Source organism: Buteo buteo, chromosome 6 (assembly GCF_964188355.1).
Source record: "Buteo buteo chromosome 6, bButBut1.hap1.1, whole genome shotgun sequence".
Lineage (NCBI taxonomy): Eukaryota > Metazoa > Chordata > Aves > Accipitriformes > Accipitridae > Buteo > Buteo buteo.
Window position 1 is genome coordinate 37,176,561 of NC_134176.1, and position 26,405 is coordinate 37,202,965.

Sequence of the window (26,405 nt, forward strand, 5' to 3'; positions counted from 1 at the left end):
AGAGAGGGAACTAATAGTTAAGAATAAGCAGTCAAATATCAGCATGACAAGATTACCACCAGAGGATATAATTTTTTTTCTGTCCAGGGGAAAAGAAAGATGTTGTGTTTATTCATATTACACAAACAGGGACAGCAGTAAGATGACAACATTTGTACTTTGCAAAGGTGTTTAGGAATAGAAATGACTGCGAGTCCCTGAAAGACAAAGTACGTTAGGTAAATGAGCAACATCATTACGACAAAAGTCATGTTTAGGTAGCTAAAACAGGAGAAATAATCTAGGCTACTTACCGCATCAGTAATTCTAATTTCATTTTAACTAATAAGGAATGTAGTTTTGAGCATGGCTAAAATACAGTACCTCAAAAAGAATACAGTACAGACAGAAAGTTAGGAGTGAACATGCTTAAATGCACAGAGGAACATTCATGGGAGGAAACGCTGGACTAGAGCTCTCTGGGCTCTTGTCAGAAGGGGGTTGCATTAGGGCTAGAAAGCACTCCTATGTACTGCCTCACACGTTGGGCTGGAGACCTGCAATTAAAGTAAGCAAATTTTAAACTAATAAAATACTTTTTATGCAATTCATGATTTGTTAGCTAAAATTGTTGTTTTAAAATATCTGATTGTAAGAGCATAGCAAGAGTCCAGAAAGGGAACGGAGAGTAAACTGAAATAACCTTTGTATTTTCACCCTGTAATCAGAACCTAAAATTGAGGACTGGCAATCAAGACTCCATAGTCTGAATGTTGCAACTCATTAAGGAAACATAAACAAAGGTACACAACTGTAAAGCTTACTCCTGTTATAATTTCTTAGCATGTTTTTAGTCTCCGTATTTTTATTTTCTGTATGTCAGGTTTGGTGGAGCATATGTTTCAAGTGGTATGTGAAGCATGATTTCTAGTACTCTGGCATAATTTCAGGTTGTAATTTTAATAATTAGTTGAATGAGTGAGTGATGGGCGGTAAAGCTATAAACACTTAGCTTTAACTAATTTTCAGGCTTCTGAGCTCACCGAGATAATTGGCTCAGTTCCAACTATTTCAAGCTTTTTCAGGATCCTCCCAGTTGCAAGAAATGACAAGAGACATTGGTTCCCATATTCAAAGTTTATTCATAACCATTAGGAACAGACACATGGAAACAAACAAATAATGGGATGAAAGAGTCAATGTCAGTTCTAGGAACCAGCTCACTGAAAAACGGTCAGCTCCAGAGTTGTATAGACTAGGCACAGTTTATACGTGTAATGTTAGAGTAAACAAAACATTGGCAAAAAGTTAAAAATCTTTGATTTTCTTTGAGTTAGAGATAGGGAGTAAGGAATAAATCTTTGTTTCTTTTAGAGTTCTTTGTTTCATAAAATATAGACTTTCTGGTGACATATCCTCTTATCCCATGGCACCTGAGTGGAACTTGCCCCGCTGAGATCTTCACCACTGCCACCAGCAGAGACATAAGTGAAGTAACTATAAACTATATTGAAAATCCTGGTTTTTAGAACCTGTGCTTTGCTCTGTAGGATTTGATATCAGCAGTTGTTCAGGGATGAATGTAGCTGGATCTCTTACCTGTTGCATAATGGCAGCTCAGTGTTCTGGAAAGACCTGTGGTACATTTCCAGATCATCGTCAAGAAAAACAGCTTCCCACCGCTTGTGTTATTTGCAGAACCCTGGGAAGCCAGCAAAAATCTGAAACGGCGTGACTAGATCAGCTTTGTGTGAATGTGACTATATTTCTTACAAGAGCTTGAGGGTACTTTAGATGCCTTTATGCGGCTGGAAATCTGAGCTAATAAACCCTGCCATGGCTGAGTTGGCACCATGTAAAGTTAGCTTAGGTGTATGTCTTGGTGTTTCCCGACTTAAGCTTATATAGTGGCATTACAGTGTATAAAGTCAGTGAAGGTTGATCAGCATTTAATATATGTGCCTCAGTGCTAGTCCTGCTGTATCCAAGCTGGCGCTGGTGGTGCTAATGTGGTGTCTCTGCCTTATAGTCTAGATTTAGCAGGGTTCATCAGTTCAAACTGAGCTCTTGCCAATTAAATAAGTCCATGTGCATGGACTTAAACAAGTCCTTTATATATAAGGACTTATAAATAAGACCTACCAGAATCAGTGTGCGATAGCTTGGCTTGAACCCAGTGAACTGAAATGGACTGTGTCATCTGGTGTGTTACACTGCATGCTCAGTAATAACCGTCTGCCAGGGTTTTTTCCTCCATTATTTGAGGTGTTCTTTTACTTTTGATAATGGAAAGTTGGCTGTAAAAAGAAAACTATATGGTGGTAGTTGTTTTTTAAACAAGCTGTAGGGATTATCTTAATGCACTTTGTTTTTCTTGACCACTTCTGCTATTGTTTTTGTTTTTTCTAGTTAGAGCTGAAAATTTCTCCTTAAAGTGTTTCTGTTTCAAAACAGTGTATTTTGCACTACCACTTGTTTTAAGGAGGCTTGAGAGTACTAGTACAAAAAAGATATCTAAAGAAGACACTTATGTTTTGGACAAAGAGGAATTGTCCCATTTTTAAGGTTCATTGCAGGCACTTTTGATAATACTGTTTTTCCCACTTCCATAAAGAATTTTGCCATAAAATATCAAGAAGTCACATTCAGTGAATTGAAATCTGTAAATATATGGATATCATTACTTCATAAAAACTGGATTTGGGGAAAAGTAGTTAATGTAAAATACTGTTTAGATGGTAATGTATTTATACTAAGTATATGAGTATTTTTATTAAATTTTATTTTCACTCATGTCCTCATTTTACATTATTAAATTATACTGATTTGTTTAAAGATTTAATCTTATAATGATTAAAGAGAATAGTTTAAAGATTCCTTTGCATGAATGGTCATCCTTATACCCAGTAAATTAGATAGCTACAACTGAATTTTAATCCTAACAGCTTTTCATCATCTCTGCTACAGGACAAAATAACGCCTTTTATAGCTCAGTATGTGCTTGTAGGCCCTCAGTTCAGAGCTTGCATACAGAGCTGTGCTAAATAGTTACTGTGTAATTGCTTACAGGAGACTTTTCTGTCCCAGGTGATTTGTTAGGCATGCAAACCAAAAGGGGCAGGTCCACCAGACTGGGCCCATATGCTGATAGTTGTGGTTTAACCCCAGCCAGCAACTAAGCGCCACGCAGCTGCTCACTCACTGCTCCCTGTCACGACCCAGACTGGACAGACCAGGGAGTCCTGTTTAAGTCGAAATTCCCTCGGGCTAAATTAAGGTGAAACGACACCAAACGATCAGTTAAAGATTTTATTCATGACAAAAGCAAACTGAACTGGGGAGGCGTGGTAGTAGGTGACAGGGTTTCTCACAACAGGAATTGGCATAAGACTACTTCTGTAAACCGTGTAACCATATACATGGATTCAGGGAATGAGGAGATCCCTCCTGTTGAGTCACAAGGTTCAGAGCAGACCTCCTTGCTTTCCAGACTCCTCCTCAGAGAAGTGTCTAGGCGTGGCTGGATCCACTCTTACTCTCAGACTTGGTCAACGGTTTATATCTTGAAACGGATGAGGTGTAGGGATTGTGGAAAAAGAAAGAGAGAAGAAGACAGAGAGAGAAAAGGAAGAGAAAAAGACTTCACCTGTCCTGGGTCCAGCGTTGGTTCAGTCAGCCGAGGGCTCGCACACCTGGGGCTTCAGTTTGTGTGCTTTTATCATCCTTGCCCCTCCTTCGGGCGGGCACCCAAACTCGTCAGGTTAATGAGCAGTTTGTGAGCCTTTGGGCTTGGGGGTCGTTTGTGGAGTAACTTCTCCTTCCCTGCAGACACGGCCATTGTTTGATCTTTGTATCAGAACAGCTTATCAGAACAGGGAGCTGCTCACCCTCCAGCACGCCTGCCCTCCCTCTCCTGTTGCTAATGTCTGAGCTGATGGGCTTTTCACCTTGGTTCCTTGCTGTGCAGGGTTTGTCTTTAAGCAGAACTTGCCTCACCACAATGTTTGAGACATTAACTCTTTCAGTCTTTCACACCAGGCTGGACAGACCAGGAAGTCCTGTTGAATTGGGAATTCCCTGAATTTGGTGAAATGACAGCGAACGATCAATTAAACATTTTATTCATGACAGAAGCAAACTGAATTTGGGAGGCATAACAGCAGGTGGTGGGGTTTCTCACAACAGGAACTGGCATGGAACTGCCTCAGTGAACCGTCTAACCCATGGTAACCATACACATCAACTCAGGGAAGAAGGAGATCCCTCCTGTTGAGTCACAAGGTTCAGAGCGGACCCCCTTGCTTTCTAGACTCCTCTTCAGAGAGGAACCTAAGGGCAGCTGAATCTACTCCTAGTCCCAGACTTGGTCAATGGTTTATGTCTAAAGGGATGAGGTGTAGGGATTGTGGAAAAGTAAGGAGAAAGAGGCAACAAGACAGAAGGAGAAAAGGGAAGAGAGAAAGATCTCACCAGTCCCGGGTCCAGCGATGGTCCAGTCAGCCGAGCGGTCCAGTTCTGGTGGGCTTGTACCCCTGGGGCTTCAGTTTGTGCCCTTTTATCATCCTTGCCCCTCCTTCAGGCGGGCACTCGAACTTACCAGGCCAATTGAAGTGTCATGAGTGGTTTGTGAGCCTTTGGGACTTGGAGGTCCTTTAGGGAGTAACTTCCCCTTCCCTGCAGACCTGACTATCATTTGATCTTTGTATCAGAACAGGGAACTATGCACTCTCCTGATGGGTGCTCAGTGGCTGCTTTTCCCCTTGGTTCCTCGCTGGGCAGGGTTCATTGTTATGCAGAGTTCCTCTTTAAGCAGAACTTGCCCCACCACAATGTTTGAGACGTTAACTCCTTCAGTCTCTGACACCCCGCCACCCAGTGGGATGGGAGAGAGAATCGGGGAAAAAAAAGTAAAACTTGTGGGTTGAGATAAGAACAGTTTAATAGAACAGAAAGGAAGAAATTAATAATGATAACAATAATAAAATGACAGTAATAATAAAAGGATTGGAATATACAAAACAAGTGATGCACAATCCAGTTACTTGGCAACCAATACCCAGTTAGTTCTCAAGCAGTGATCCGCCGCACAGGCCAACTCCCGCCAATTTACATACTGGGGATGATGCCCCATGGTATGGAATACCCCTTTGGCCTATTTGGGTCAGCTGTCCTGGCTGTGTCCCCTCCCAGCTTCTTGTGCCCCTCCAGCCTTCTTGCTGGCTGGGCTTGAGAAGCTGAAAAATCCTTGACTTAGTGTAGTCTAAACACTACTTAGCAACAACTGAAAACATCAGTGTGTTATCAACATTCTTCTCATATTGAACCGAAAACATAACACTATACCAACTACTCAAAAGAAAATTAACTCTATCCCAGCTGAAACCAGGACACTAACTTTGTAAAGGAGGGAATGTCTTTTTCTTCAAGTCGTTGTCTATAGTGGAGTTGTCCGCACTACATGTTTATGTCCTGGTTTATGTGCTCACTGGCATTATTTTTCTATGATTGCATCTTCAGGCTTTGAAATCTTAGAGCTGTGTATGATTTAACACTCTTCATTCAGGCTGGAGTTGCACTTGGTTGTCATTGGGATTTCTGCAGTGTTACTAGCTCATTAAAACATTTAGTATTGTCAGCTCTGCTTCCTCCTCATTTTTGTTAATCTCGGTTTGTGTCACTCCCCTGGTCTGGTACTGTGGATGAGCTTTATTTGCTTTCACCTGAACTTAGAAGATGAACCCAAAATACTCAGTAAGACATCTGGTTTTGTGGTCTGATCCTGGATCTCCTCCAGCTCCATGCCTTGTCTTTGTGTTACCCTTGCCTCTTCCTGTAATCTAAAATTCATACTGTCCTTCCTTGGAAGTCCCATAGTGCGTGGTTGTAGGTCTGGATTCAGCGAAGGCATCTTCTCAAACCATAGATACAATGACCAGGGGAATTCTCAAGTTTGGAGTTGTCGCCTTCTGCTGTGATACAATTTTAGGTATTTCAGGTGCTGGACAATGACGTGGGTAACACCAAATGAAGTAGGTGTGGGGTTTTTTTTCCTGCCATTTTTTACTATGTGTTTTTGAGGTGGTTTCTTTTAACGGAGTTTGCAGACTATGTTGAACTATGCAGAAAATACAAGATCCTTGCAGATGGCAGGTTACCTGATTTCTGGTGTCTGGGGCTGTATGAGACATGAGCAGAGGGAAGACAGGACACTGAGGCCCTGGGGCCTGCGGGGTTGGTCCTGGAGGATTATCTAAGTACCAGCAGGTCTGTATGCATTTAGCTGTGCAGCAGTACAAAGAGGGGTGTTGCTGCGTGCCATAATATGAAGTGTGGTTTCTTAAATCCTGTCATTAATTGATCACGCAAACCTGGGCTCACAGATCCATAATAAGACATTTGTGTTTTGGAGACAGAGGAAACAGAGAGTTGACTGGAGTGGTTTATATGAGAAATGCAGTGTTTATAGATTGAATGTGTCATTAGGAAAATGTAGTATAGTTTTTCTCATGATGCTTGTGTTTCTTAATCAAGCTGGCAGATAAGATGTGAAATGTGTTAGCATCTAGCATAGGCATAGTTTGTCATATTTAAAAGTGCATCTAGCTGAGATTGATTGTGGACTTTGTGTAGATTGCAACCAAGAATCTGTGTAAACTGTTAAACTGGGCCTACATAAGATGCTGTGAATTGTTTCAGATGTTTTTAGCTAAGAAACTAAACATATTTTTTTCCTGAACTAAATAAAATACAAGAAAACTAAAATTAGGGATAAGAATATTATTTTTTTTAGAGTAATCGAAAACACTCTCACACATCTCCTAAAGAAATAAGCAAAGCTGAAAATCAAAACCTCTTTGTAAAGACTGCCATTTAAAGGAATGGTTCTTGGCATCTGCTGTAAGTACAGCTGTTCTAACCTGTGATAGAACTAATAATTTCAGAGAATTCTAAAAGGAGGTATTACTCTTCAAAAGTACTTAGCTTTTTTGTTGTTGTTGTTTTAAGTCTTCTCTTCCCTTCTCTTATATATGCTTACCTTCTTCTATCCTTTTCCTTCCCATCCTAGAATTTTTTATGGTTTTACAGTGAAAGGAGGTGCAACAAAAACTTCTTATTGAAAATACTTGTTGGGGAAAAAAATCCAAACCACAAACTTTATTTCTAATGAAAAGTAACAAGACTCCAAAGGAAACAATTCCATCAAGCATTTAGTATTCGTAGCTTCAAGGAATTTAATTCTTTTATCAGGTACAAACAATTAGAAGTGTTGATAATGCTACATCTCCAAAGATTTGAATGTCTTTAATGAGTTCATGTTTTTTTTCTGAAGTTCACCTGATCACTGCAGTGATCACACTTACAGTGTGACTGAGTTGAAACTCAAGCTTGTTAGAATATTAGATTAAAACCCAGTACAGAATTTGTAGCCTAAGGCCACACGAATACTGTAAAATTTAAATGATAAATCATTTGAAAGAGGCATAACCCACTAGACTAATGGATACACAGAAAAAGTGGCTTATTTAATTGCTGTTAGAAAATGTGAGAAACCTTGGGGGGGTTTAGAAGTTCATAGCCTTCAGAGAAGCTTTAACATAAATTTTACAGCATTAGCAACTGTGGCACAGAAGGCCTCCTGTGTTCAAGAACAATTCCTGTGTCATTTAATCTATTCCTAAATCAAGAACCAGTCTGCACTTTCCTTGCCCTCACTGTTCTTAGAGAAAGATTACTTCTCAGGTTTCACCTCTCTAGCTCTTCGAAAACTTGCTATTTCTTACGATTTTTCTCACAGTTCTTTTTCTTGTGCAACACTATTTGTTATCTCTGCTCCCTCTGAATTTTGTTTTGCTGGTGTATTTATATAAACACACCAGCAGCAACCATCTAATGCTTTCATTTTGCTAAGCTAATCAAGAAAGCTCTTTTTAATCTTTGAGAGGTCTTACTTTTCTTTATCATTGCAGTAGCCCTCCTTTGCATCTGGCTTACAGGTGGCACTACTCCTTCCATTCAAATGTCAAACTTGTATTCTGGTTTCTGATGACACCATTTTCCAGTAGGTCACCTGAACCTTTCTCTTCTCCTGTTTTTCCAGTAGATTAACTCCTTTTTTATAGTAGTACTTTTTTGTCAGTCTTTGAGGATACCATGATGGCGCTTCGTAGCACTTCGTTTGAAAGGAGAGGGAGAGAAGACTTGCTCTGCTCTGAGATCCAGTGAAGGACAGTTTGAAGAGCTTGCTATGGGATGTTCATAAAGGTGGATGTTAAATTTTGTTGTCTTGAAAAAACATACTTAGAACTTCCCTATATTTTGGTATATGACAAAAACTGTGTGAAAAACAAAGCAGATGACAGAAACATTTATCAGGTGTGAGAGGCAGATGTATACAGGGAGTGAAACTAATCACTGCAGTCTTGTCTTTGCGGTTGATAGGTTCTCTGCTGTATCAAACTTTACCTGGTTGGAGAAAATAGGGACAAATACATTGTACTGGTGGTTACTGATGTGGCAGAGAAAGCACAAGAATGCTCTTGCTGGGTGGGTGAGAAAGAGGCTACTTACTGGATTTTGGTGAATTGAAATAACCAGAATAAAATATATGTGTCCTTGCTCTTTTCTGCCCAGAACTTGTATTTGGGGCTGAATTATAATACATGAATTGAAACTATAGCTAGTCTTGATACTATGACTAGCTCTGAATGCCCAATGAAAAATAAATTTTATTAAGTAAATTGAAGTTACTTGTTTGCCCTTTTATTTCAAATAGGTTAATCTCAACAGTGTGCTTTCTTTGATCTGCAGGCTTCATCAATAGCTTGCAGAAGCAGCCTTTGTCTTCCTTTGTTTTTCTATGTCCTGGTTTCAGCTGGGATAGAGTTAACTGTCTTCCTAGTAGCTGGTACAGTGCTATGTTTTGAGTTCAGTATGTGAAGAATGTTGATAACACTGATGTTTTCAGTTGTTGCTCAGTAGTGTTTAGACTATAGTCAAGGATTTTTCAGCTTCTCATGCCCAGCCAGGGCACCTGACCCAAACTGGCCAACAGTGTATTCCATACCATGTGACGTCCCATCCAGTTTAGGAACTGGGAAGGGGGGGGCAGGGATTCACCGCTCGGGGACTGGCTGGGTGTCGGTCGGCGGGTGGTGAGCAATTGCCCTGCGCATCATTTGTATATTTCAATCCTTTTATTACTACTGTTGTCATTTTATTAGTGTTATCATTATCATTATTAGTTTCTTCTTTTCTGTTCTATTAAACCGTTCTTATCTCAACCCAGGAGTTTTACTTCTTTTCCCGATTTTCTCCCCCATCCCACTGGATGGGGGGGAAGTGAGTGAGTGGCTGCGTGGTGTTTAGTTGCTGGCTGGGGTTAAACCACGACATCTATCAGATTTTCACATTACTTCTTAAAATAAAGATTTCCACCAGTGGATACATTCTGTAACTTGTTCCAAACTGTTGCACCTCGGTCTTTGTATTTCTGATTACAAAGTTTTCAAAGATAAAAGGGAAAATGAGCTCAAACAGTGATGTGATCAGGACCTTCTCAGCTACTTTCACCTGTCTGGAACTCTTGCTGTTCATGATAAGTTCTTTGACAGTAGAAATTAAGTGATTATGTAAATGGAAAGGATACAACACTGACTTAAAAAGGCCCTGCTTATTTTTTGAATGCAATTCTTTGTTCTCATGGGATAAAAAAATCATTGCATCTGGACTTGTATGAAAATTATTAACCATCTCTGATACTGCATATCCTGTACAACTTAATTTCAGCAGCACAATGTTTTGAACTTGTTAGTCTTATTTTTCAATAATTTAAAGAGTTTTATACTTTAAAAAGAAAAACTACAATCCATATAAAAGAGACACTCTTTTCTTCATGTGGCTATTTCAGCTCTTTTAATGCTCCATTTAAATAAAATGTTTTGTTACCTTTTTTTGCATAGCACTCAGGTCAGAATATGTGAACCTGTGGAGGGGATGGTATGTTTTCTGTTGCCTGACCCTGCTCACACCTAAGCAAATCTTTGAGTGCTGTTTATTTGTGTGCTGTAAATACCACTGTACTTTAACTCAATTTTTAAAATTGTTTCCACTGTGACATGTTTGCCCAGATACTGCACAACCTATTAGTAACTACGTTAAGGTGCTGCAACTACTTTTGTTGTTACATAGTTGTGGGTTAAAACTGAGAGTGTTGCCGTTTTATGATTTCATTCTCTTATGTCCATTTTTAGCAGAATGAAGTTTAAAATAGGAAGGAAACTTGAAATTTGATGTGCATCAATGCCTTGCAATTTTGAAAATGGTTTTTAGATTATCTGCCTTGGAAAAACAAGGCTTACGTGTTTAAAAGATAGACAATGTCATCCTTCAGTCTTTTTATTGGTCTTCCAGGTCTCCGCTTTTAAACTGTTTAAAAAAGTGTTAACAGGATAATAGAAAACTAACTGCAATGTAACAAAAAGAGAATTTTTAAGGGTACAGTTATCTATAAATTAAGTGAAAATTAGCAACCAGGGAAAGAGGACACTCAGATTATTACTCCCACTGAGGAGAAGGCAGACTGGTATTGACTGGTGCTTTCACATGCATGGCTTTGTATTAGCTTTAGCTCTCTTCCTTGTGTGGGTATCAAAGGGAATCTGGATTTATTATGGTGATAGCAAATGGCATTTAGATCACAGGTTTTTAGGAAACCAGCCTGCATTATTTCTGCTGCTCACAGACAACATATTTTTCTAGCAGTTATAAGCATTTGCAATTTGCATGCAGACTAGTAGTTCTTTTTATTCTGTAAATACGTCGAGAGATTTGTGTGCAGATATGCAAATAGTATAAGTGCTCTTATAATTAATTTGCTGTTTTCTGTAATAGATCTTGTGAAGGTGCTACAAAATTTCTGTAATATGCCATCTGTCTTATGTACGTTTTCTGGTTGACACACTGTCATTTGAAAAATATGGCAGTGGCAGATAAAAGAGGCAGGATATTTATCTCTGATGTTACTGTTTACGGGACCTGCAAAATGCCTTAAAACCATTTTAATAGTAAGAGAATCAATCTTTACATTCTGGTACTATCCCATTCCTTTGCCTTCTTTAAAGTATGCCTATAGGACAGGATTTCTATGTCTGCAGGAGAACAGTCTTTTAAAGAGAGATGTTTTGAGGTCTGAGAAAAAATTCTATTACCTTCTTATATCCTAAAACCTAAGTTTCCTTAGCAGTGTTTGTTAGGTCTTTAAGTCAACAATATGTACAATTACAATAGGTAAAAGTGGCTGCTTGCAGTGTGTATAAGGTTGGGCCTATAAAAACAAAATACTTGAATCCTGCTACATTTTCATGCAGTGCATGGAACAGAACCACCTGAATCTGAAATGAGACTTCTGAATAATGCTTTACCGCGAGCAAAACCAGACTAGAATACAATGCTGTGCCAGACCAGTACTTTCCAGAACATACCAAGTGCATTAAATATTTTTTCTATTTATCAGCAGCTGAATGAAGCTGGTATAAAAAACTAAACATATAAATGATCCTATAAAAAGAGAAGTAAGAAAGAGAGATCTGCTATGGAATGTCTGCCAAAAATATTAGACAGATGAAGAAGTCCTAAGAAAAAGATCTGAACTTAGGAGATGTTATCACTAAAAGACAAAAATGTAATAAATTGGTATCTTATATTTCAGTGCATACTGTTCAATGTTGTAGTAGGCCATGTATTTTCGAACCAATAGTGCATCACAGTAATCAGTGACTGTCTTTCCGAGTGTAGCGTTTTTGTTGTCAAGATGGTTTTTATCAACAGGTAACCACCACTAATCTAAAAGCAATTCTGAATTCTGAGAACCAAGAGGAGAATCTGGCAGGTAATAGTAGTTTTCTGGAATTGCATATTTTGATATTGGGGAGGTAAACATTTTTATTAATTTTCTTTACCAGACTATAGATAGCCCTTCATTTTTCGAGGATAATGGTTGCATTTTTTTCTAAAGCATATGATATGAAAATGACCATTAACAGTTGTAGAATTTGAAGTGCTTTGATCTAAAGAGGGCTTGTGTTTACTGGAATACACTGGGATAAGAAGTTAAGTGACAGTTTTAAAGGGCTGTATTGTTTTCAAATTGTAGAACATTAGAAAAGAATAAAGTTCACAACAGATTATATGCTACCTCTACTTGAAGAAGATAATAGTTTACCTTCAGAGTTGAAGAACTTCTCATTTTGGAAATCAACAGGCTAATAATCCATTTTTCTTCCATGTGGTCTCATTTAAAGCTTTGTTAAAGAAAGCAAAGGAAAAAAAATCACATGGACAGATTTAGCAGTTCACAAATGCCAAGTGGGAAAGCTTCACAACTGTTGTAAACTGGATGTTTGCACATTAGAGTGTGAATGCTGATTTTAACCTTTTCATATGGAATTTTGTACGCTGTGTATTTGACAGATGAGAACTGAATTCCCCCATTGGCTTGCCATCTCTGTTACTTCCTAGGCACAAGACTAGACAGGGGTCAGAAACAGAACATCAGTAATAGAAACCAGGAGCTGAAAATAGGACGAATGTTGGGTGCATTGGAGCTATTGCTAAAACCTCTTCACTTTTGATATATGTAACAGCTCACTTGGAAGTCAAACTGTTTAATGGATTTCTTCTTAGCGTGATGTTTTTCAGACTATGTGTTTCTGTGGTAGGAGTGGGTTCAGTCTATGCCTGTGATATTTGTGCCAATATTTAATTTCTTAAAAAACATTTCTAGTACCTTATAGACTGTCATGCAGTCCATACTCCATGGAGCAAATGTGTTTTGGGGAGCTTTTTTTGTTGTGATTCTCCTTGTCTATAAGGAGTATATGTAGGGGGTGTAATACAGATCAGAGGCTCAGCCACTTGGTATATTTGTAGAGGGGAGCAGCTAACAATGCCATATCTCTCCATAAATGACACACTCAACACTGCTTAAAATACTAGCTTTTATAAACTTCTGGGGAGTTAAAAAGATAAAAATGAAATTTTGAAGGAAGACAATAAAATCCTGCATGGGGATTGTGTTCATACAGATGTCCTATGCAAAAGTCTCCCTTGGTTGTGCTTTAAAGACAAGAAGTTAGGCATGGCCTTCATATATGTAGTACAATTTGTGTCTGTGGTGCAAAGTTGTCTTGTGCCTTTTCTTCCCTCAAACCTTAAAGCACCATTGATCATCCTGATCCTTCTGCCATACCATCAAACACAGTTTCACCCTATGTCCTGTTTAAAATAAATAGCTTGGATTTCAGTCAGAGTATACCATTTTTTAAAATACATGCAGTGTTGATTTATGGTTTTCTAAGCCATGAGAAATGTAGTACCTACTCTGATTGATTGCTTCCATCCCATGTTTATTGCAGAATATTTGTTTTGTTTCCTGGGCTAGAGTTTGCAAGGATGTGAGGGAGCGTGGCTGTACTTGTATGCAGGTCAGTAAAGTGCTAAAGTCTTCCTGTAAGAGGCCTTACTCCAGCCCATTCCACTGAATTACTTCCTCTCGCTGGAAGCTCTCCTATTGCTTTCAATGCTAGTAATTTAATTGGCAATTATAGTCAAATGTTAGTTTTCAGAAGTTTGATTTTGGTGCATATTAACTAAACTGTTGGAATTCTTGGTTGTTAAAACTGGGTTTGAAATTTTTCACTTTTATCTGAGGCATCTATGTTTTCTCAATCTGACTAGAACAGGAACCTAAGAGGCGGCTTGCTTGCAAATTTGCAGCTTCCCAGTGTTCTGTCTCTCCTACAATCAAAGAAAAAAATGGGGAGACGAGGTTGCCATAGCACAACCTCTGTGTCCTTCAGAAAGTTTGCTATAGTCAGAAATAACTGTAATTCCATTGAATTGATGCTGATCAGCATTTGTGCCGCTACTTTTTTTCCATCTCTCAAATTGACTGAGGTGTTGTTTAAGAGAAATGAGCCCGCTTGTGGGAATGGGGTACATGTGCTGAAAGAGTTAACCAAGAAAATGGATTTGGAGTTTCAGGTTTAAATCACGTCGTCATCTTCCCCCTGTGTCCCGTGTCCGCCCCCCCCCCCCCCCTTTTTTTTTTAATTTAATGTAGTGAAGAAAATGAAAGCACACTAATACTCTTAAACTTCTGTGAAATTTACTGTGTTGTAATTTCAATTATTATAGTAACTAGCTGCTTTACATGCACTTTATAAGTTAATTATAAGTTATTTGAATAAAATTTTGCTCTTAATTGCTTGTTTTGGATATTGTTCATATTAAACATCTTTGCTAACCCATGAACAACTGTGAACTTAAATATATAGCAACTCTTACTGTTTCTGATTAGGTAAAGAATACTGACCGGTGCATGATTAAAGACACTACTGTTAAGCATATGGGTATCTGTGTGTACCTGTGCACCCAGTGTTTGTGTTTGAGACTTCTTGTAGCCGCAGGTGGAGAAGTAGTAAGGACACCAGCTGAAACAGATTGTTTCTGTGTAATCTGTGATACAGTGTTTATCACTTTCCATTGAGTTATCTTTAAATTAGGTAAAACTTCACTGAAAATCGGAGTTTATATATGAATGTTCAAATTACACCCAACACCAAAAAGTGTTTCTAGTTAATCAAAAGAACTGCATTTTGTTCTTAAATTTCCACCTTTTTTTTTCTCTGTTTTTTTGTTTTGTTTTAATTTTATTTTTATTTTTTTTAGTGAGTGACAGTTGCTTCAGGAACCTTGCCGAGGATCGTAGTGGGATAAACCTTAAAGATCTGGTCCAAGACCCTTCTTTGTGAGTATCTGGCTCTTATTGCTAAGCAAAGAAAAACTTCTTCATGATATCCTTGTGAGTAGTTTTGTAATTATATGAAGAACTAGTATGATGAAGTACACTTAGTACTTTAGTGGTAATATGCTTGCCAAGTTGTTAGTCCTTAATACAGGCAAATATTATTAAAACCACGTTGTTTTTTACGTACTTCTGTCTGTGAACTAATATCCAGTGAGCACATATGGTAAAGGGTACAAGAGTCATCAGAGGTAACAGATTGTGCATGCTGGTATTTCTACGGAGGAGTTGTATGCACATTGTCGCCCTTCTTTGTTTAAGGAGGAACTGCATATAAATTAGGAGATTACTGGTTAATTATGTTATTGCCAGTTATCTTAACGTAGAATCTTTTTTCTTTGTATCTGATTTCATTCAATTGATATTTATTTCTTCCTCTACTACCTGTTTTAATTCAAGTGTCTGAGCAGATAATCTAATTTTTACTTCATGGGAAGACTAGTGGTCTTCATCTCACTGTGGTCTTTTCCTCTAAAATAAAATTCAACCTCATGAGCTCTGAGCCAGACTTGAAATTGTATTAAACCTTTTTGTGTTTTTGTCTGGGTTGTTTTGGTTTTGTTTTTTGGGGTTTTTTTCCTCTTCAGTTAACTTTAGTACTAGCTGAAAATGTTGTTGCTATTGTACACAAGTGTACCACTTGTTATGAGGGAAGGGAAAGGGGAAAAATTCACATCTTTTTAACAGGAATGGTAGTGCATTCCACAGTGGGTCCTAACATGATGGGCCTTTACACTGGCAGAGCACATTTTTCAGTATTGGTTGAGAAGCAGTGAAAAATAAGGTATATTTGACATCTTATTTCAGTTACAGGGGATTTTTAGTAATGCAGCAGATGCAGAATTTATTTTGTCATGTTGATACCGCAAATGACACATGCATATTGTTGTGGTTTAACCCCAGCCAGCAACTAAGCACCATGCAGCCGCTTGCTCACTTACCCTTCCACCCAGTGGGATGGGAGAGAAAAAAAGTAAAACTTGTGGGTTAAGACAAGAACAGTCTAATAGAACAGAAAGGAAGAAAAAAACAGTGATAATAATAAAATGACAATAATAATAATAATAAATTGGAATATACAAAACAAGTGATGCACAATGCAGTTGCTCACCACTCACTAACCAATACCCAGTTAGTTCCCAAGCAGCAATTTCCACCCTCTCCCACTGCCAACTCCCACCATTTTACATACTGGGCATGACGTCCCATGGTATGGAATACCCCTTAGGCCAGTTTGGGTCAGCTGCCCTGGCTGTGTCCCCTCCCAGCTTCTTGTGCCCCGCCAGCCTTCTTGCTGGCTGGGCATGAGAAGCTGAAAAATCCTTGACTTGGTCTAAACACTACTTAGCAACAACTGAAAACATAAGTGTGTTATCAACATTCTTCTCATATTGAACCGAAAATATTATACCACTAGAAAGAAAATTAACTGTATCCCAGCTGAAACCAGGACATGTATATACATGCATTCTTGGGAAATTTTGACATTATGAAAATAATATTTGATAATTTATACTTCTGAAACAATAGAGATACATGGGATAAGTATAATTGTTGCTCTAGATTCACAGAATTAATGCAAATTTTTAATAATTACTATCTAAGCGTTGAAGTCAAGGCTATTTCAAAGGTTTAATTTTCAACAAAAATTTGCCTTTTGAGTGTTTGGGGTTTGTTTTTTTTCTTTTTGAGAATGTTATGTGTTTTTTGAGCTTATGTGCTATACATAGTTTTGGTTTTGCACCTCTGGAGTTTACTTTCAGAAAGGATGAATTCCCTTTCTTGTAGAACGATCATTTTACTTACTGTTTACCAAGTGATGAAATCTTCTATTTTCTTTCCCTGACCATAACTCACATGAAGAAGATTGTAATAAATTATTGTAATCTGCAAAATAAATGAAATGGATTTCTGTTGCTTGTAGCATAAGAAGCATAAGTGACTACAACGTAGCCATTTTCATCACTTTAAAAGATTGAATAAAGTCTCAAAACATCTGTTAGGTCTCAAGGACTGTTTATGACACGTCTGTTGTATGACAGATTATACTGCAAGAAAAGTCTGTTTCTTCCTGCCTGAAGATAGGAATGTATAGACTGTTTTGTTTTCCAAATTGATATTCTTGTAGTTTTACAGATGAGTGCCTATTAAGAGTGCTTGCAAAATATGTAATAGTGTGAGTGAATCTCCAAAATGAAGAAACGGTCTAAGGCTATATTGTTCAGCCCAGCCTTTTGTAGGTGACTCATGGCATCTGAATTCTTTATTATGCAAAGATAAACGCAAAGGACAGTGTGGAGCAGAAGCATGAGAGTGCCAGCCAAAGAGATGTTTTAACCTTTTTTGAAATAAGAGTAAAGTTTAATTAAAATCTCTAGAGTATTTGGCTAAGATTTTCACCTATAATGATACCTGAAATAGCAAAATAACTTTTGATTAATCCTCTTACCGGTTTAATATTTATGGTTTAGGGTTTCTTTGGTGCTCATTTGCTCTGACTGTAGACAAACTGCCTTTCTTCTTTGTAATCTAATATCAGATAACAACATCAGATTTACATAAAAAATTCTGATGCTTTCTCTACAAATGGCTCTGTCACTTTAAAGGTTTGCAGTGCATTTGTAACATATGACACTAATAAAAGAGTTTAACGAGGAGAGTGCAAGAGATTTTAGGTTCATTAGCATATAAATAGATAATAAGTGAATACTTTTAACAGGAGTTCACATTACTAGTAGATGATGGGTTTGCAGCAGAGGTAGAAATACAGTATAATACACTAAGAGGATAGTATAAAAAAAAATTAAGTGGTTTTAGAGTAGGATGGTTTGATACATCATGTAAAATGCATTTTGAATGGTGTCCATTTCTTGTGAGACTTCATACAATTTTCTAAGCTATTTTGGCAACTCCTTGTTGTTTGCCAGTCTTAGCTCCAAGACAACTTCTCTTTTGTTATTGCAGAAGGCTTTTTCTGGAGGGCTGAAAGTGTGTCTTTACATTGAAATGAAACTCTATAAAGACAGCATTGTAGGTTTTTTTGATTAGTGTCTGATTTATATCAAGTGTGCCTAATTGTCAGGGTAGTCTTTTTTATCCCCGACTGATTTCCTAGCTAGAGCAGTCTGGACTCTGTAAACTTGATCTTCCTTCAGTTGTCTCATCATTAGTAATAACAGCTCTGCTGCTCAAATCAGGAGTTTGCTCATCTCTTTCCATTTGTATGTGTTTTACTCTGTCAATGAAAATAGAAGTGCTGCTTAAGAAAAAAACCAAGCATATCAAATAAACATAAAGTGAGGAGTTGCTGACTGGCTGTGGGAGAAGGAAGCATGCAACAACTTTACAATTAAATCTCATTTTGTAGTTAATTACAGAAAAGTTGAATTTGAACAAAAAGTTGATTAGAGGTTCAACTGAAAAGGTGGTTTTGAGAATTAACTGCTATTCTTTATTCGTTGCCACTGATCATAGAATGGTTTGGGTTGGAAGAAACCTTTAAAGGTCATCTAGTCCAACCCTCCTGCAATGAGCAGGGACATCGACTAGATCAGGTTGCTCAGAGCCCCATGATGTCTCTACTGTATACAATGCCCAGTTTTGCACACAAACTTAGAGAGGTGTGTAGGAGAACAGCAAGAGGAGAAGGTGGTTAGAAAGTGCAGTGTATGACAGGTGTTACTTAATTTAGAAAACAACAGTGGAAGAGAGGAAGTATGAGTTGCCTACAGCATATAAAAGATTATTAAAGGGATTGTTCTTTTTGGCTGATGAGAAAAAATTACTTTCATTTATAGCAGATGAGATTGTTTGGAGAGTTGAGAAAAAATCTAAATGTCAGTGAGATAAACTGGAATCTGTTTCTATGAATGTCAGAGAGAGCTGTGCAGATTACAGTCTACGTATATTTGATCCTGTGTAAGTGTAGAGAGCTGGAAAGGCAAACCATTTTTTTTCCCTTTTTTTTTTCTTCTTTTCTTTTCTTCTGTGAAAAAGGTATGCATTCTGGCACTTTGGCATCAGCGTAGTTAATATGACCAAAAACTAGATGGAACTTAGTTCGATTCTTACATAAGTAACTTAACATGGTTATGAATATTCAAAGCCTATGATTTGGTTTAGATGATGCACCCACTCCAGGCTTGCCTGCCATTCCCGTAACACATAAAAGATATATAAAATTTTGCATTCTACAGAGGAGATTTATCTACATGAGAAGATTACAGGTGTCTTTCCATGAATGATCCTAAACAGCAGAGCTGCAGACAGCAGGTGTAATTGGAGCAACTAGCCTGGTCGTACTTAGATGGTGGTGCAGATGTTCTTCAGACTATGTTCAGCTGAGGTAAAATGCAGTGGAACAGCTTAAGATGCTAGCAAAGTCGTGCTTTTGTGGGGAGATCTTTGAGGCTCTGTAGCAAGGCAAAATTTCTTAAGCTGGTGCTCAAGGAAAGACAGAAAATTTTTGTCGGTTCATTTGATTCCTTGCTCGGGAGCAGACTGAATGCTACACTCTTTCTTCACTCTTTCTTTCTCTCCTTTTCCACCCTCAGTACCCAACCTGTGCTTAGGAGAGAAATGGGTTAGATAGAATTCAATATGGCTGTCACCTGAAACTCCTCCTAGGTTCTTTACTACTGAATTTCTTTTCTGACGAAGTTATTTAAATACACCTCTGAAGCATGAACCATCAGATCATTAGAGGGTTAGGTATACCTCCACCTACTTCAAGCAGAAGTTCTGTGTGTAGACATCCCAGGTTTTAGCTCTTAGGGTCACTTTATAAGATGTTCCTTTTAGCTCTAGCCTGTATATAGACATAAAGTTTATAAAATACTTGTCTAGACAGAAAGGAGGATGCTTTTAATCTTTCTGTGCAATTCAGTAGCTGCAGCTGCACATAATCACTGATACACATTTGTTTTGGAAACATCTTCAGAGATTGTCAGAATCTCAGATCCAAGAGATTCTGCATGACTTCTTTCTAGGCAAAATCACATCACATCTAAACTGTGTTTCATATCTCCTTCAGGTTAGCTGACTTCAATTAAGAGAAGGTAAATAAATGTAACAGGTAAGAACAGGTAACTTTTGACAGGAGATCAGGTGGTGTTTTAAAAAGCTTCTGTAGTACATAGGGGGTTTTTTTTTTGTAAAATTTGTGAGAAGAAATTGTTATTTACCCTCCATGTAATTGTTTTAGAAAGACAACCAAAATGTTAATAATTCACAAGTTTAACAGGTCTGTGTTAGAAACTCCTGGATGAACTTTGAATTCCATTTGTCCATGACAGGAGATAGAAGTCTGACAGAGGTCATCTTTGTCACTTGTTGTTTTTTTACAACCTCAGAAGGAGGAGCTAGATACTTTTTCTGGGAAGTAGTTGTGAGAGCTTTAGAATTTGTCACTTAATCTTAAGGACTGAAGATGATAAAGGAATTCTTGAGGAGCTCTGATTTTTTTTATCTTACTGAGGACAACAGCTATACTGTAGGATTGAAGACCTGATAAATACAATATTAAGTCTGTGGATGTAAAATTTCAGTGTCTATCTTCACTTGAAGGAACCTGTCTAGCAGTCGTTGAGGATAACTGGAAGTATCCAAGTTCATTCTTTTGGGGTTTTGCTCATAATTTGAAAATCAGTAGCGTCTTCTGTCTTGTTGAAGGTTACAAATCCCATGTTACGATGATAATAGTTCTCTCTCTCTCCCCTTGTGCAACCTTTCTAGTTTTTCAGTGCCTGTTAAAATGTATGAATATCATGCCTGTTTCTTTTATTTAACTGCTAGTCTTAGTAACGCAGCACAGAGAGGAAACATTTCTTCTGTAATCCTACCTGTTGTTACCTTGTTTTGTAGCAGCATTCTAGTGGGAGTTCATGCTCAGTTGTTTGTCCATTACTTGACTGCATTAACACATTTTCCCTAATAGGCCTGGCTTGCAAAAGTACTTCTCTTGCCTCTTCTGTCTCCTCTTAGTGAGCTCATCTGTAAGTATCAAGTGATTTCATCAGGTGATCCTTGTCAAGACAACTATGATAGGACTCACTATGGTAGCCCAGAGTACTCTGTTATGCAGAGAAGCAGTACTGAGGTGTAACAGAATTGCAGCCTATTTTAAGTATGGCATCTAATGAAAAAGTTGTACTTGGCAAACTTCCAAACATCTGACTCCTACCTAAAGTAATTGATGATGATGAGTCTAATCTAATAAGCACTTTTTAAAGTTGATATAAATAGAATTGGCCTCATGCTATCCTGATGGTTTCTGATTGGTCTGGGGGAATGAGTGAGACAAGCCTTTATCTGCTTCAACTGCAAGCAGAGTTTGCATGTGCCTGAAAAAATTGTATTTACCCTCCCTTCAAGGTAATTAAAACTTGCTTGTCTTAAGTGGCCAAGGTTTATTCTCAGGCCAGTTTCCCTGCTTGGCCTCTCCATAGTCCAACCAGACTCCATCAGATGTATCACAGAGACTGTTCTGTAGTTCATGTGCCAAATAATTTTTACCTCCATTCACATGAACAAGTCCCTAAATGTTTTCTACAGATATTTTGTAAGGGGCTCTCTGTTTAGGCATGCTGATTATCTGAGGGAAATCTACTTTGCAGCTTCATTGAAGACCTTCTCCATTACTTGCGCTTCAAGAAAAGAATTTTCTCAACACACAAGATTCCTTGGCAGTTTGTAGCAAAAATTTCTAATATTGCATGCATTTTTCTTTGACTGTTTAGGCTTAATGACTCATAAATCTGTAGGAACAACTTCATCTGTCTGAAGCAAAACCTTAGCAGCAGTCTGTGGCAAAGCAGAACATAAGAAAATGTCTTTCTGAAGCACTTAGTAATTTTCAACTCTAATAATTTTTTACCTCCTGGCCCAAAGCAGTCTCCTGTAACCTCTTTAAAGCCCCATGTCAGCTTTATCTACCAGTGGTGGTTACATTCAGAACAAACCGGTCTTCTCTCATCATACAATTTCCAAATTCTTAGAAGGAATTTTCTTCCTTTTGCTCTTGCAATGCCCTGCAGTAGCCTGCAATTAAGAAATTTATGAGCTAATCAAGTAACTGAAAAAGTTGGTCTGGAACTAGAGGCTGTGCAGCCCCAGTGCTGTGTCTGGGCTGATAAGTGTTGCTGAGAGGAAAGGCTTGTTTGATTGCATGGCAGCTGCAGCTTGTGTGCTCCATCTGGCTTTTCAGTTCTAGTACTAGTTTCAGAATTGGTTCTAGTACTTCTCTGTGGTGCAGGGATGCACTCTATAATTATGGGATCTGTAACCAGGTATGCTCCTTGTTATTAGGAAGTTTTAAATTGAATGCATTTGAAACTCACTCTTTTATGGAGCTGTTTAAAGAAATATTTTTCTCTGGCTTGTTCTGGAACTAACAGTTATAAATGGATATATGATGTTTGTTGGAATAAGAAACATCATTGGTTATGGATATTTACTAGGTCCTTCATCTTCAAGGTTAAAGTTTATGTTATTTTTATTAGATGTACTTAACTTTCATTTATAAATGAAAATGCTAGAAAACATTTTTTAAAAGGTTCTAAAGAAAAGCCATGTCCTTTTTGCTCTGTTTTACTTTTTTTCTATCTGATGTCTGAAAAGAAATACATAGTACACAGGTTGGGAAACTTGATCAAGTTTCAATCTAGACAGTTTCACAAAACTGATTAAAAGTGTTTCTATGTATGTTTTAAATCTTGATTTTAAAAGTATCCACTCTGCTTGTGCCTTAGAATTCATGCCAATTTTTTATTTTTCCAGTTGCAATTTTTAAATAATTTTGTCTTAATACCTTACATTCTCCAATAGTAAAGAAAGAGCCTTAATATAGAGAAGTAACTCACTACTTCCCATCAGCAGGCAGATGTTTAGCCCACTCCTGGAAAGCCAGGCCTCAGCACACGGAAGGGTTGCTTGGGTAGGCAAACACCACAACCACTAATGTTACCCCCCTTTGTCCTCCTTTCCTTGAGCTTTTATTGCTGAGCACAATATTATGGTATGGAATATCCCTTTTGTCAGTTTGGGTCAGCAGTGCTGGCTGTGTCCCCTCCCAACTCTTTGCCCACCCCCAGCCTACTTGCTGGGGTGGCAGATGAGGAAAAGACTAGACCTTGATGCTGTGCAAGCACCGTTAAGCCATAGTTAAAACATTAGTGTGCTACCGAAACTGTTTTAATCACAAATCCAAAACACAGCAACATACCAGCTGCTGTGAAGAAAGTCAACTCCATCCCAGCCAGATCCAGTACACCGTACGAGTAATAATACAATTGTGTTTTTTTCCTTTGCATTTAGAAAGAATATAGACAAGACTCCTGTGTGTCTGGGTATATTCAGGATCAGACCAAAATTACTTTTTACAGAAGAAGTAGAAGAATTGAGTATGTACCAAGTACTGTCACACTCTCAGAGTTAAATATCAGAAGATCTTTTTCTGTAATCATTTGCACTAATAATTGATAGGAATAGATTGGAGTAGAATGTAAAGTGTTCATTTAGTTGAATATAATTTTACAGCCCATCATTTGCTTTTGAACTTAAAGCAGCCCAGCTTCCTGGTCAATATTCCGTTTTTTAAAATCACGGTCCAAGATCTTTTTAAAAGTTTCATGTATAATGCTAGGGATTTCCTTGAGGGATTATGCTGTACATCTCTCTGGCTTTGCTTTTTGTCTTCTCATCCAACCCAAATCCACTACAGCTTCTAGTTGCACTCTCTAGTCTTACCTTAGTGACCTTATCTTGCCTTTCTTGATCTTCTCATTTCAAGCTTCTTTTGGAGGGGTCTTTTTCTGTTGCATTTGCCATTTTCATCAGCTTTCCACTCCCTGATGATCTGTGACTCTCAGAACTCAAACAGCATCTTCTAAGCCTGTTTTGCTACCTCCAGGCTTCATCCGAATCTCAGCTAACCTGACTTTTCACTTGACCTCATTCTTCCTGACTCTAGTCTTTGTTTCTGTTTATATCCAGATCTTTTCTGGGTATTTAAAAGGGGCTGTCTTCTCATAGTGTCTAGATATTGGAAAGAAAAATACTGTGTTTATCTACAGGAGAGAGATGGTCCAGTGCTGATCTTAGGTTAACCTGCATGGATGGTTCTCCGAGAAGATCCTTTTAATACTCACTCAGCAGTGTATTACATGCGTTTCTATATTCTCAGAAAAGAAAATAAGGTATGAGAACTTACTAAAAAAATCAAGAACAAAACAGAAGACCTATTAATATGACTGTATAAACCTGGGATGTGATTACATCTTCACTACTGTATTAAATTCTAGAAGGGGTATGGTATGGATCATAAGATTAAGCAGAGATTTGGAACAGCTTCCTGACAAAGAAATTAAATAGACTAGAACTTTAACCAAGAAACAATGTGTGGTGGAGGTACACAGAATGAATAGCAGTTAAAAAAAAAAAAAAAAAGTCAGAGGCAATTATTCACTGTTTTTCATGGATCAGAAATTGTGACAGGAAAAAATTCAGACAGTAGGTTTAAAATGAATAAAAGTACATAATTATTCAAGTGTAGCATAACTGAGTATTTAATAATTGATGTAACATCATGTGGAAGTCTTGAGTGTAAATGATAGATACAAAAAAATGGAATTAGACTGATGGACCTATTGTGGCTATTAAAGCCAATGATCTGCATGTAGCATCTAGGTCAGCAAACCTCCTGAACTGAAGATAGCAAGAGGCAGTAAGTTTATACCAGGGGACAAATCATGCTCTATGTCATATGTTTATTCCCTAAGCAGTTGTTTCTTAACACCAGAAACATCATACTGAGTTATGTGGACCTTTAGACTGAGCTGGTATGGCTATTTTTATATAGTTCTTTCACAAATGGTAGTTTCATAAATAGTGGAGCACATATGAACTCGAAACATTTTTCCATGGGGTCAGCAAACACTTGTCCTTCATAGTAGAGTGAGCTTCCCTGACATCACTGAATTTAAATTTGGAGCTTCCAGTGATGGAGGAACAAAAGCCTCTCAACGCAGGGATTGTAATAATTTATTACAGGGGAGAAAATTTCTCTCCTCTAATCTCACTATTAAAAATTACTAAATGCTCTTCTGAAATGCTCTTTCTTCTGAAAATCAGTTGTGAGCTAACCCCCAGACATGAGTCTTTTTGTAGGAAAGGTTACGTTTTGTCAAAGCTATAAATACTTGATAGAGTGCCTTATTTGAGAAGGCTTCTATGAAATTTCTGTGCTTATTTGCAGTATAGATTAAGTGAGTAGGGGAAATGGATAATCTGCTACAGCAAGATTATAATAGAACACCTAGCTTCAGATGTAAAGGAAACCTATGCCAACACATCTTAGGAATGATTCTGATATTGGGATACAGAAAATTGCTACCCAGAGATGTTTTCATGCTTTTATACAATACTACTCACTGTATTTAAATTGAAGGTTGCTTTCTTAATTAGAAAGAATTGTCCTCCCGTCACTTGTTCTGGGGGACTCTTTTAAAATCACTTTCTTTTTAGCACTGTACAGCAGAAATCTATACAGATGGTGTCTTAAGAGGGAAGAAGTATGGTTATCCACGATAATTCTTGTGTTGCTTTCATAGACACTTTTCTCACCTTCTTTCACTGTTACTTGAATTTTACCATGGATTCTTCACTTATGCTTTTCCCCTTTGTCCGTGCTAGCATATAAACATCAGAAGAGCATCACCAGGACATAGTATATTTTCTATGGATGATGACAGCCTTGAAGTTCAAAACTGACATATCAAGGGTTCAAAAATTACGTCAAGTGATTTTCTGCAGACAGTTATTTCAAATAAACACAGTTATATTACAACAGTAAATGCTTCCCTTTACACCCTTACTAATTCTGTTTTAAGCTTTTTGCTTTTTCTTTAGCTACAGCATCTCTCTTCTTACCTCCACTTTCATCCCCTTCATTGTATTGTAATAGAAATTTTTAATCTAATGAAATTCTATTTTCTATTGGTTATTTGGTTTTGGATCTGATAATATATCTTGTCTATGAAGTGATATTTTTGATTGGTGTTTCTGTGAAATTTGTTATCGGTGTCATTTTCAGATAGGTGATTGTTTTAGAAAATACAGGATGCTCTGGAGTGTCGTTTGACATGACTGAATTACCTATTTTAAAAATACACATTAAGAGGTGTGTTGTCCTCCGTGTCCCCCCCGCTTCATTCAGTATGCTTCTCTCATTGTCACAAGCATTCTGCACTATTAATGTGCTCTATAGCTTAGTACAGTTCAATTACAGAGTAGATCATGGAGGGACTATTAAATGTGGGAATGCAAAACTGGGATGTCTCTTCTCCATTTTAACAAAGGATATTTCATTTGTTCCTGTGATTTTTGGTTTTTTTAATAGGTTATTACTTAATAGGTGGTGTTTTTTAGTCTACTGTGTTCCATTTTCCCAAAAGGTGTACTAAAAGATACAAATGTGCTTCTAAAGTAAAGATGCTTTCAGTGAATCCTTCCCTTTTTTCTGCTAACATTAAAAAAACATTTTTCTAACAGAGCCTGGAAAGCCATT

The 26,405-nt window shown here is 37.7% G+C and overlaps 1 protein-coding gene across 8 annotated transcripts in view; it reads left to right on the forward strand.

Annotated features, from left to right (window-relative positions):
* GPHN (gephyrin) overlaps positions 1-26,405 on the forward strand; it is a 312,554-nt gene that overhangs the window by 79,326 nt on the left and 206,823 nt on the right. For all 8 annotated transcript variants that reach the window (XM_075030425.1, XM_075030431.1, XM_075030426.1 and 5 more), the window contains exon 2: positions 14,707-14,785. In XM_075030425.1, the coding sequence (XP_074886526.1) occupies positions 14,707-14,785 (79 nt within the window). The remainder of the gene's footprint in view (positions 1-14,706; positions 14,786-26,405) is intronic.